Source organism: Branchiostoma floridae, chromosome 2 (genome assembly GCF_000003815.2).
Source record: "Branchiostoma floridae strain S238N-H82 chromosome 2, Bfl_VNyyK, whole genome shotgun sequence".
Classification (NCBI taxonomy): Eukaryota; Metazoa; Chordata; class Leptocardii; order Amphioxiformes; family Branchiostomatidae; genus Branchiostoma; species Branchiostoma floridae.
Window position 1 is genome coordinate 18098545 of NC_049980.1, and position 11907 is coordinate 18110451.

The 11907-nt window shown below is 42.8% G+C and overlaps 1 protein-coding gene across 1 annotated transcript; it reads right to left on the reverse strand.

Annotated features, from left to right (window-relative positions):
* Positions 1-795: 795 nt before the first annotated feature.
* LOC118404467 (mucin-5AC-like) lies at positions 796-11547 on the reverse strand. Its single transcript, XM_035803545.1, has 12 exons — positions 11123-11547; positions 9616-9839; positions 8664-9471; positions 7414-7637; positions 6408-7212; positions 6000-6223; positions 5046-5628; positions 4171-4394; positions 3303-3723; positions 2733-2956; positions 1032-1255; positions 796-903 (listed from the first exon to the last, which is right to left on the reverse strand). The coding sequence occupies exons 4-12, from the start codon at positions 7552-7554 to the stop codon at positions 843-845; spliced, it is 2907 nt and encodes a 968-aa protein (XP_035659438.1). The 5' UTR covers positions 7555-7637; positions 8664-9471; positions 9616-9839; positions 11123-11547; the 3' UTR covers positions 796-842.
* Positions 11548-11907: the final 360 nt, after the last annotated feature.

Sequence of the window (11907 nt, forward strand, 5' to 3'; positions counted from 1 at the left end):
AGAAACACGAGGAGAAAAATGAACTTAAGTTTAAAAAATGAATTTACTTTTGGAGCATATGGCAACATTAGCATTGCAGCACAGCAGACGAACTTCATAGTTGTAACAGTAGGGGCTGATTCCTCTCATCATCATCTGGAACTTGCTGGGTCCAGTGGCATGAGTACAGACACAGCCAACCTCACAGTTAGCCACCACATTCTGGCCTGTCTTTGAGTAGTCGATATGTGTTCCCACAGTGCGGCATTGGATCCTGCTGATCTTCTGGTTTGCCCCACCAATCTTAAAGCCATGGCGACGGAGGCTAGTGAAAGACTCATCATCACCACTGACAGCTGGTGTTGGGTAGCAGGCATCCATCCAACTGGTCCAGGAGCAGACCTCATGTTCCTCATAGCATCGTGTGGTAGGTACTATGAAAAAAAAATCAATATCACTAGGAGTGCAAGGAAAAATGTTCTAAATTTCTGTGTTGTACATGTTGAATTATACTATTGCATTAAGACATACATTTGTCATGGGTCAATCATAATACACATAACGTAAATGTTTGTTATAATTTTTGGGGTACCTACTGGCTGCAAATAATACACCAGATGTATTTATTATCATCATATAATTAATTGTTTAATAACAATAAAGAAAGCTGCAGAGCACTATGGCCAGAGTAAAATCACCAGTTTTCTGTCAATGTAGGTGACATAGTTGTATACCTTCTGTTGTCACTGTTGACTGTGTTGTAACAGGTGTTGTAACTGGTGTTGTGACCTTACGAGGTGTCTTGTACCCAGTGGTTGCCGTTGCTTCTGTTGTCGACGATGTTGTGCACATGTTGCTACATGTCAATGTGTTCTGGTAACATGTGCACACCTGACACTGCCCAACTTTAACTGTCTTGCCCGCCTGAAAAAGGAAATAAAGACATTAACAGAAATAAGAAGACATATCTATACCTAAAGTGCTAATCTTCCATTCAATTACATCGTGTTAACCTAAATTGGTTAGTTTTATAACTAAAAATGACAACTCACCGGCACAACAATGTTTCCATCTGTGATACAGTCACACTCTGTAGGCTTGACACAGTGATACAGGTCCTTCCTGATGTAGCCTTTGGGACATGCGGGGCACTCACCACAGGTGGGCACACATGAACTCCTGTCACCACTCTGGCACTGAGTGATCTTGTACCTGTAGCAGTGGCAGGTTTCCTCACAACGGAAGGAACAACCATACACCTTCTTTGCACATTCAGCTGAAATGAAATATGATACACACAAATCAAGCTCTGGTTGTTTAAATAGACAGACTCTGGTGCATATAAACTGATATACTATGATTTAATAACATCTAGTCAAATTATACAATGTACTACCACCTGCAAACTACTATTATTCTAACTGTAGCTACATTTTCATGGCAAGGAAGTGGAATTTAACATACTTGTAACAGTAGTGTATGTTTCAGGCATTGTTGTAGTGACACCTTGTCTTGTTGTAAATGTCTCAGGCTTAGTAGTGTAGGTCTCAGGCTTGGTGGTGTAGGTCTCTGGCCTGGTGGTGTAGATCTCTGGGCGTGTAGTTGTACCTGGAGTTGTAACCTTTCTTGGGGTCTTGTAAGTTGTTGTAACCACAGTTGTGTATGTCTCAGGCCTGGTGGTGTATGTCTCAGGCTTTGTGGTGTATGTCTCAGGCTTGGTGGTGTATGTCTCAGGCTTGGTAGTGTATGTCTCAGGCCTGGTAGTGTATGTCTCAGGCTTTGTGGTGTATGTCTCAGGCCTGGTGGTGTATGTCTCAGGTCTGGTGGTGTATGTCTCAGGCTTGGTGGTGTATGTCTCAGGCTTGGTGGTGTATGTCTCAGGCTTGGTGGTGTATGTCTCAGGCCTGGTAGTGTATGTCTCAGGCTTTGTGGTGTATGTCTCAGGCTTTGTGGTGTATGTCTCAGGCCTGGTGGTGTAGGTCTCAGGCCTGGTGGTGTATGTCTCAGGCCTGGTGGTAAAAGTCTCAGGCCCAGTAGTGTAGGTCTCAGGCCTGGTGGTATAGGTTTCAGGCTTGGTGGTGTATGTTTCAGAGGTAGTTGTGATGGTAGAAGAGGGAGTTGTGATCTTTCTTGGTGTTCGGTACGTTGTTGTTTCTGTCTCAGGCCTGGTGGTGTATGTCTCTGAGGTAGTTGTTACCTTTGTTGGTTTGTATCCAGTTGTCTCAACCATTTTTGTGGTTGTTACACTTGATGTTGAGCAGAAGTTAGAACAGACAAGCTTGTTATTGTAGCACCTGCAAACTGTGCAGTCATCAATTTCCTTTGTCTCTCCCGCCTGTGAAGAAAGTCAGTGTTGCTGTCAGACATAAGAAATATCAAGATCCTTGTTCACACTGTTGATATTTGATGTCGAATAAAATGTATGCCCAGGAGGAAAATGAAGTAACATCTCAAAATACAATGCAGTAGTAGATGTAGTATCCATTATTTGATGACATTACATGACATTGTGACATAATACATTTTGTATTACATTACAGGTATGTGTATGATCACATTACAGGTACGTGTAAACTATGTATGATTGATTTTGCAATGCTTAACCCCTTGAAAAAGAATGGTACATACTATATGGTCACCAAGTGATATATCAAGTGGCGTGACATTTGTTGGCATTTGGGTGACAAAGACAAGGGGACCTAAACAAGCACCTTATAGAGCACCTTATAGACCATTAAGCTAAATGTTGTTACCTTGACCACAACACCTCCATCAGTGATACAGTCACACTCTGTTGGCTTGATGCAGTGGTACTGGTCCTTGCGAAGATACCCTGGAGGACACTGTGGGCACTCGCCACAAGTTGGAACACACGTGCTTCTATCACCGTACTGGCACTGGGTGATCTTGTACCTATAGCAGTGACAGGTCTCGTCACATTTGAAGGCACAGCCATACACCCTCTTCTTGCATTGTGCTGAAAGTAGAGAAGGGTAACCATTGTAAACACATATTTCAAGTGACAAATACTATCAGGCAGTTTGCATGTAAGTGCTGGTAGATAAATATTGCCTTATGATTCTAATGATGGTTGTCAATAAAGCACACAAGTCAGTGGATTGAAAAGAAAATGTCTGCTTAAATTTTTTTCTGACTTAAAAATCAAGATTGCATATGTACACAACTGTCATCAATGCAATGCCATATTTAGATACAATTTAAGTCACTTATTCATGTATCATAACTTTCTACATCTAACATTGCCATTGAAGAAAATTCTCCTCTTACATGAATCTAAAAAATATATATCTTTCAAGACTCACTTGTATACACAGGCTTAGTTGTTGGATATTCTGGTGCAGTTGTAGGTACCGTAGGCTTAGTTGTATAGCTCTCAGGCCTTGTTGTATATGATTCTGGCCTGGTAGTGTAGGTTTCTGGTCGTGTTGTTTCCTCTGGACCTGGTGTTGTGACCTTACGACCTGTTCTATAGCCAGTTGTGGTCTCTTCTGACCTGGTGGTGTAGGTCTCAGGCCTGGTGGTGTAGGTCTCAGGCCTGGTGGTGTAGGTCTCAGGCCTTGTGGTGTAGGTCTCAGGCTTGGTGGTGTATGTCTCAGGCTTGGTGGTATATACGTTTGGTGTAGTGACAGTTGAGGTAGTAGTTGTGCAGATGTTCTTGCAAGTCATTTTGTTGTTGTAGCACTCACAGGAGGTACATTCATCCACCTTCTTTACCGTTCCAGGCTGATGGCAAGATTCAATAGGAATGAATGACATACATTTGTTTGCACCATCAAAATATAATGGGTATAGGTATAGTGTAACCTATGGTTGCAACATTATATGAGTAACACCAAAAACACTTGGTACAAAATACAGGAGGTGTAAGGAGTTAGACAACAAAACAGTGCTTTGATATGGCACTGTAAATCTAAAGCTTATGATGCTACATTTAGTAAGCACATTTGCAATGTTGTCCTACAAATAGATCATGTTCTTGTATAATTCCTGTCTCTACAAGCTGAAAGATTAATTGAATGCCAAATCCAATACAGTGGCCCAAACTGTAAACCTGAATTCCCTCTTGGCCAGAAGTCTATATCAGAATATTCAGATTGATTTTGTTTATTTATTTCAAATCACTCTTCTTTTTATTAGTTTGAAGCCCAAGAAGGTAACAGTGTAACATACTGGTATGATAGTTCCATCAGCTGTGACACATGGACACTCAGTAGGCTTCACACAGCGGTTCCTGTCCATGCGGATGTATCCCTTGGGACAAGGTGGGCATTCCCCGCAGGTAGGAACACAGGATGACTCATCACCAAACACACACTGGGTGATCTTGAACCTGTAGCAATGGCAGGTCTCCTCGCATTTGAAGGAACATCCATAGACCTTCTTGTCGCATTCAGCTGAAAAAAAGAGGTTCCATTTATATCCCAATCAAGAGGTACATGTGTCATCCATTGCATCATTACCTGTAATCATTTGTCATCAAGCTGTGCTGGCAGACATTTTGACAAACCTCTCAACTTGACAAAATGTATCATGGGTGAAATGTGAGAGTCTGCTAATGTCCTGTTGGAAACATGGCAGCTATGGAAAGTAAGAGGTTTGCAGCTCATTACCTTGAGATGGAGGTCAGTGACCCCTAGGAGTACTGTCAAATCTGTTGGAAGGAATAGTTCACATTTTGGCATATCAGTAGATATTGAGGTTCCAATGATGGGCACCATAATAATCTTTTGGGGTTTTGGAGAATTAAAGATTGACATCCACATATTGAAGATGTGGTACAATCCACAGCTGGTGTTTGCCTTTGTAATTGAAGCTTTCACTGGCAGGCGTCATCTAGCTACTCTCCAAGCAGAGGTAAGGTTCTGAGTTGTTTTGTAGCAGCTGCTGCTTGCCTAATACATGACATAGTGTTAAGACTACCCTCTTAGCAGAACTTTAAAAAAGGTTCTGGCTTGCTACAATGCCCTGGTTGCTGCCTAGTTGGTGAATAAATCATGACTGTACGGCATGTGTCTCAGAAGGTTCCCTATGATGACTCTACTTACTAGTGACTGCAGTTGTGAATGTTACAGGAGTAGTCCTCTCTGTTGTGAAGACTTCTGGCTTTGTGGTGTACACTTCTGGCTTGGTGGTGTACACTTCTGGCTTGGTGGTGTACACTTCTGGCTTGGTGGTGTACACTTCTGGCTTGGTGGTGTACACTTCTGGCTTGGTGGTGTATACTTCTGGCTTGGTGGTATACACTTCTGGCTTGGTGGTGTACACCTCTGGCTTGGTGGTGTAAACCTCTGGCTTTGTGGTGTATGTCTCTGGAGTTGTTGTAGAAGAGGGTGTTGTTACCTTCCTTGGCGTTTTGTAAGTGGTTGTCTGGACAGTTGTGGTATAAGTTTCCGGTTCGGTGGTGTAGATTTCAGGCCTAGTAGTGTATGTCTCAGGCTTGGTGGTGTAGGTCTCAGGCTTTGTGGTGTATGTCTCAGGCTTTGTTGTATAAGTCTCGGGGCGTGTTGTCTGCACCTGTGTTGTTGTCCTTGAGGTTGTGGTTGTGGTTGTACAGATATTCTCACACTTCATGTTGTTGTTCTCACACTTACATACCATGCATTCTCCAACCTTGGTTACTTTTCCTGCCTGAAAATTTTAAAGTAGGATATTTTATTTGTTAAAGTCAGCTAGACTATTGACTGCTCATTTACAAAAAAAAATCTATAATTCTTTTACATGTAGTTGGATATCATGCTTTGGTTGTGGACAAGCACATTATTGCAGTATCTGTAATTGCTGGTATAGATAATTGCACTTGAATTTTGAAACATCAACATTTTAAGGAAGACATGTGACAGGTAGTGATCTAAACAGTAGTTTATCCTCATCTATCCTAAGATGAATAATTCTTGAATAACATGGTATGATATCACAGATTTCTCTCTATATCTCTATTATGTCTATCATCTAAATTACTAGTCTTAATATTATTGTAATTCAAACATTCAAATACATACTGGTACAATAACCCCATCTGCAGTGATGCAGTCACACTGGGTTGGTTTGACACAGTGGTCACGATCCTTCCTGATGTATCCCTTGGGACATGCAGGGCACTCACCACAGGTGGGTACACAGGAACTCCTGTCACCGTACACACACTGTGTAATCTTGTACCTGTAGCAGTGGCAGGTCTCCTCACAACGGAAAGAGCAGCCATACACCCTCTTCTTACACTCCGCTGCATTCAGAAGTAGGAAAGGTTAAAACTGAATACAGCACATAAGAAGTTCATATGTACAATCATTGCAATGTCAATGTCATTGTTCAATGTTACCTATTCTATAAACCAATATACTTATAGCTTGAATAGAGTGTAATATTGCTTGTAAGTGTTTGAAAACATATCATTGGAGTATGCTTACTTGTAACAGCTGTTGTCACCCATGGAAGAGTTGTGGACTCCGGGATTGTTGTTTCCATTTCAGGCCTAGTTGTGTATGTCTCAGGCTTGGTGGTGTAGGTCTCAGGCTTGGTGGTGTAGGTCTCAGGCTTGGTGGTGTAGGTCTCAGGCTTTGTAGTGTAGGCCTCTGGAGTTGTTGTAGAAGAGGGAGTTGTCACCTTCCTTGGAGTTTTGTATGTTGTTGTCACCACTGTTGTGTAAGATTCAGGCTTTGTGGTGTATGTCTCAGGCCTGGTGGTGTAGGTCTCAGGCCTGGTGGTGTAGGTCTCAGGCCTGGTGGTGTAGGTCTCAGGCCTGGTGGTGTAGGTCCCCGGCTTGGTAGTGTAGGTCTCAGGCTTGGTGGTGTAGGTCTCAGGCTTGGTGGTGTAGGTCTCCGGCTTTGTTGTGTATGTCTCAGGCCTAGTGGTGTATGTCTCAGGCCTGGTGGTGTATGTCTCAGGCCTGGTGGTGTAGGTCTCAGGCCCAGTAGTGTAGGTCTCTGATGTTGTTGTAGAAGAGGGAGTTGTGACCTTCCTTGGAGTTTTATATGTTGTTGTCCCCACTGTAGTATATGTTTCAGGCTTTGTGGTGAATGACTCAGGCTTTGTGGTGTAGGTCCCAGGCTTAGTGGTGTAGCTCTCTGGCCTGGTGGTGTAGGTCTCTGGTACAGTGGTACTAACAACCTTCGTTGTTACCTCTGTTGTTGTTGTGCAGAGATTCTCACAAGTCATTTTGTTATTCTCGCACTTGCAGATGGTGCACTTATCAACATATTTTTCTGTATTGGCCTGGAATAAAAAAAGTAATATTTACTAATTCTATAATCTTATATGACATAAAAGCTTGTCTATGTCAACAAATATCTCACTAATGATTCAATGTCAATTTCATACAAAAAGAAAAAAAAACTATAATATCTAATATCAGTTCACATCTTGTGTTACAAAAATTGAATCATATGTTTAAAAAACTGTCAAAATGCTACTCACGGGAACTATCTGTCCATCAGGAGTGATGCAGCCACACTCTGTAGGCTTCACACAGTGGTCCTGATCCTTGCGGACATATCCTGGTGGGCAAGCTGGGCATGGCCCACATGTTGGCACACAAGAACTCCTGTCTCCGTACATACACTGTGTAATCTTGTACCTGTAGCAGTGGCAGGTCTCCTCACATCGGAAGGCACAGCCATACACCCTCTTTTTACAGGTGGCTGAAAATGTCATCAGATACATTCTTGTTAGAACAGCACATCATGCATTTAAGTGTCTTTATGGACCATATGGACAGTATACAGCACCAGGGACAGGGCCATGTGTACAATATTCAGCACCAGGGACAGGGCCATATGGACAGTATTTAGCACAAGGACAGGCCCATATGGACAGTATACAGCACTTGAGACAGGGTCATATGAACAATATTCAGCACCAAGGACAGGGCCATGTGGACAGTGCTCAACACCAGGGACAGGGCCATATGGACAGTTTTTAGCACAAGAGACAGGGCCATGTGGACAGTATTCAGCACCAGGGACAGGGCCATGTGTACAATATTCAGCACCAGGGACAGGGCCATATGGACAGTATTTAGCACAAGGACAGGGCCATATGGACAGTATACAGCACTTGAGACAGGGTCATATGAACAATATTCAGCACCAAGGACAGGGCCATGTGGACAGTGCTCAACACCAGGGACAAGGCCATATGGACAGTTTTTAGCACAAGAGACAGGGCCATGTGGACAATATTCAGCACCAGGGACAGGGCCATATGGACAGTTTTTAGCACAAGAGACAGGGCCATGTGGACAGTATTCAGCACCAGGGACAGGGCCATGTGGACAGTTTTTAGCACAAGGACAGGGCCATGTGGACAGTATACAGCACTTGAGACAGGGTCATATGGACAATATTCAGCACCAAGGACAGGGCCATTTGGACAGTATTTTGCACAAGGGACAGGGCCATGTGGATGGCATTCAGCACCAGAGACAGGGCTAAACTAGGTTTGGATGGATGGAGCAGACTAAACTAGGCTTGATATGTTTTTATGACAGTCTCTGCTAACATTACACAAAAAGCTTCAAATTTCATGGTCTTGGTTAAATTGAAGCTAATAACCTGAATAAGAAACATTGATCTATATTGAACAATAATAATTCTGGTAAATGACTGTGATGTCATCATCACCCTTTCTTTGCCGATTCTATAAAATAGAATATAAAAAAAACTTACTCGTAATTTCAGTGGTGTACCAGGGAGTTGTGTTCTCAGGCACAGTTGTAGAGGTCTCAGGTCTGGTGGTGTATGTTTCAGGCTTGGTAGTGTAGGTCTCAGGCTTGGTGGTGTATGTCTCTGGTTTGGTAGTGTATGTCTCAGGCTTGGTAGTGTATGTCTCAGGCCTGGTGGTGTATGTCTCAGGCTTGGTAGTGTATGTCTCAGGCTTAGTGGTGTATGTCTCTGGTTTGGTAGTGTATGTCTCAGGCTTGGTGGTGTATGTCTCAGGCCTGGTGGTGTATGTCTCAGGCCTGGTGGTGTATGTCTCGGGCCTAGTGGTGACCTGCTCAGGGCGTGTTGTAGAGGAAGGAGTAGTAACCTTCCTTGGTGTTTTGTATGTGGTTGTAACAACTGTGGTGTAGGTTTCAGGCTTTGTGGTGTATGTCTCTGGCTTTGTGGTGTATGTCTCTGGCTCTGTGGTGTAGGTCTCAGGCCTGGTGGTGTAGGTCTCAGGCTTGGTGGTGTATGTCTCAGGCTTGGTGGTGTATGTCTCAGGCTTGGTGGTGTAGGTCTCAGGCCTGGTGGTGTATGTCTCAGGCTTGGTGGTGTATGTCTCAGGCTTGGTGGTGTATGTCTCAGGCTTGGTGGTGTATGTCTCAGGCTTGGTGGTGTAGGTCTCAGGCTTGGTAGTGTAGGTCTCAGGCTTGGTGGTTGTGTACACTTCAGTTGTTTGCTCTGGTTCAGTGGAACAGAGATTTGAACATGACAGCTTGTTGTTGTAGCATGTACAGACCTTGCAGTTGCCGACCTTAACAGATGTCCCTGCCTGAAACACAATGCAAAACATTTGTCCTTGATATCCTTCTCTACACTTTCAAATTGCATAGTACATGTACATAACAATGTCGGAAAGATGGAATTTAAAATTTAAAAAAATTAATCTCTCAGGATCATATCAAATAGAACTTACTGGAATGATGACACCATCTTCAGTGATACAGTCACACTTTGTAGGTTTCACACAGTGGTAGAGGTCCTTCCTGATGTAGCCTTTAGGACATTGTGGACATTCCCCACATGTGGGCACACAGGCTTTAGGGTCGTCGCGCTGGCACTGGGTGATCTTGTACCTGTAGCAGTGGCACGTCTCCTCACACTTGAAGGAGCAGCCATACACCTTCTTCTGACATTCAGCTGTAGAATATTTTAAATGATTGATTTGCTATGTTCAAGTCATTTCACCTAAAGACATGACTGCAGAACAGCCAACTTACAGCCAAAAACAAGATAATTTTTGAATTATCATGGCGATATTTAGGATGCTACAGTTATCATTTTTCTTCAAACTTTGGACTTTGCTATCAGGGACCCCTTGAATATTGAAAGTTTAGGTTTTCCTGTCCGTATTTCCCAGTATCACTATTTTTTTGGCAAAGCAACATCAATTCTTATTGGTAACTCGCTGAAAACCCGTTTTTTTGGCAACCAACATATTGCCGAAAATGTCCTCATCATTTTCAAGGGTGTATTAACCTTGATTTTTATAATAATTGTCAGGAAATCCCGGTAAAATCTGCAAGTTTTGATTTGTATTTCGACGCCGACAAAAATCAAACTATGGCGCCCTCAATGTCAAACAGGTCATTGGGATAGTCCACTGTATCACAGTTGCAAAAAAATACACTTTTGAGAAGCAGGACTACTTGTAATCACAAGATATTACAATTTATGGACAATTTATGGAAAATCAGCACTGAGCCGGACTTAAATGGTGGCAAAGTTCACTGTGATGTCATATACAGACAATCAATAACAAAAAATCTTGAGTGAGAAGAATGATCTTTGGATGGCAGAATGTTCAACAACAGGAACAAATGCATTATGTTCGTTAACTGAATAATTATCATTGTTGTTCAATGCAATCAGAAGATGAACATATGCCTGGATGATGAAATAAACTTAGTACTACTAGACAAATATTCTAACCAATTCTGTCATACCAGAGCATTAAACTGCTGCACAGTAACTTTACAAAAGCCAGAGGTTTTTGAAAATAATCCCTTGTGGTGATTTCCACTTCCAGTTTAACTAATTATGAGGATGAAATGATAAAAGTCACTATCATCATTAGATTTCAGAATTTGAAACTTTGATTGGACACATCCTTATTTCTAGACCTACTCTAACAGTAAGTCTTGCAGTGTACTTCTCTTTATGAGGCTACTTTGCATACCAGATCAGTTATTGGCCTGCCTGATAACGGCCTGTCATATATGGAACTGTCTACACACAATAACAACTTCTGTAAGAAGATCTAAATGCCCATGAGGAATGCCACGCCACAATTTTTGTTTGCAAAGCTGCCAGTATGTCAAAGGGCAGCTAGACTTATTGATACTTAATTATACAAATCAAAACAGATGTTCATTTCATATATCATAACAAGGTAAAACTAGCAGTAGCTCAACCACACTTACTTGTTACAGTTGTGTAGGTAGTTGGCAAAGTTGTTTGTTCCTCTGGTGCCGTTGTAGAAATCTCAGGCTTAGTTGTATATATTTCTGGTTTAGTTGTATATGTCTCAGGCTTTGTGGTGTATGTCTCAGGCCTGGTGGTGTATGTCTCAGGCTTTGTGGTGTATGTCTCAGGCTTTGTGGTGTATGTCTCAGGCTTGGTGGTGTAGGTCTCAGGCTTGGTGGTGTAGGTTTCAGGCTTGGTGGTGTATGTCTCAGGCCTGGTGGTGTATGTCTCTGGCTTTGTAGTGTAGGTCTCTGAAGTTGTTGTAGAAGAAGGAGTTGTCACCTTCCTTGGAGTTTTGTATGTTGTTGTTACCACTGTAGTGTAAGTTTCAGGCTTTGTGGTGTATGTCTCAGGCTTTGTGGTGTATGTCTCAGGCTTTGTGGTGTAGGTCTCAGGCTTTGTGGTGTAGGTCTCAGGCTTAGTGGTGTAGGTCTCAGGCCTGGTAGTGTATGTCTCAGGCCTGGTGGTGTATGTCTCAGGCCTGGTGGTGTATATCTCTGGCCTGGTGGTGTAGGTCTCTGGCCTGGTGGTGTATGTCTCTGGCCTGGTGGTGTAGGTCTCTGGAGTTGTTGTAGAAGAGGGTGTCGTAACCTTCCTTGGTGTTTTGTATGTTGTTGTCTCTGGCTTGGTGGTATAGATCTCAGGCTTGGTTGTGGTAATGGATCCTGTTGTCTCAACAAGTGGAGTTGTTGTGATGGTTGAGGTTGTGCACAGGTGTGAGCAGGTTAGCTTGTTGTTGTAG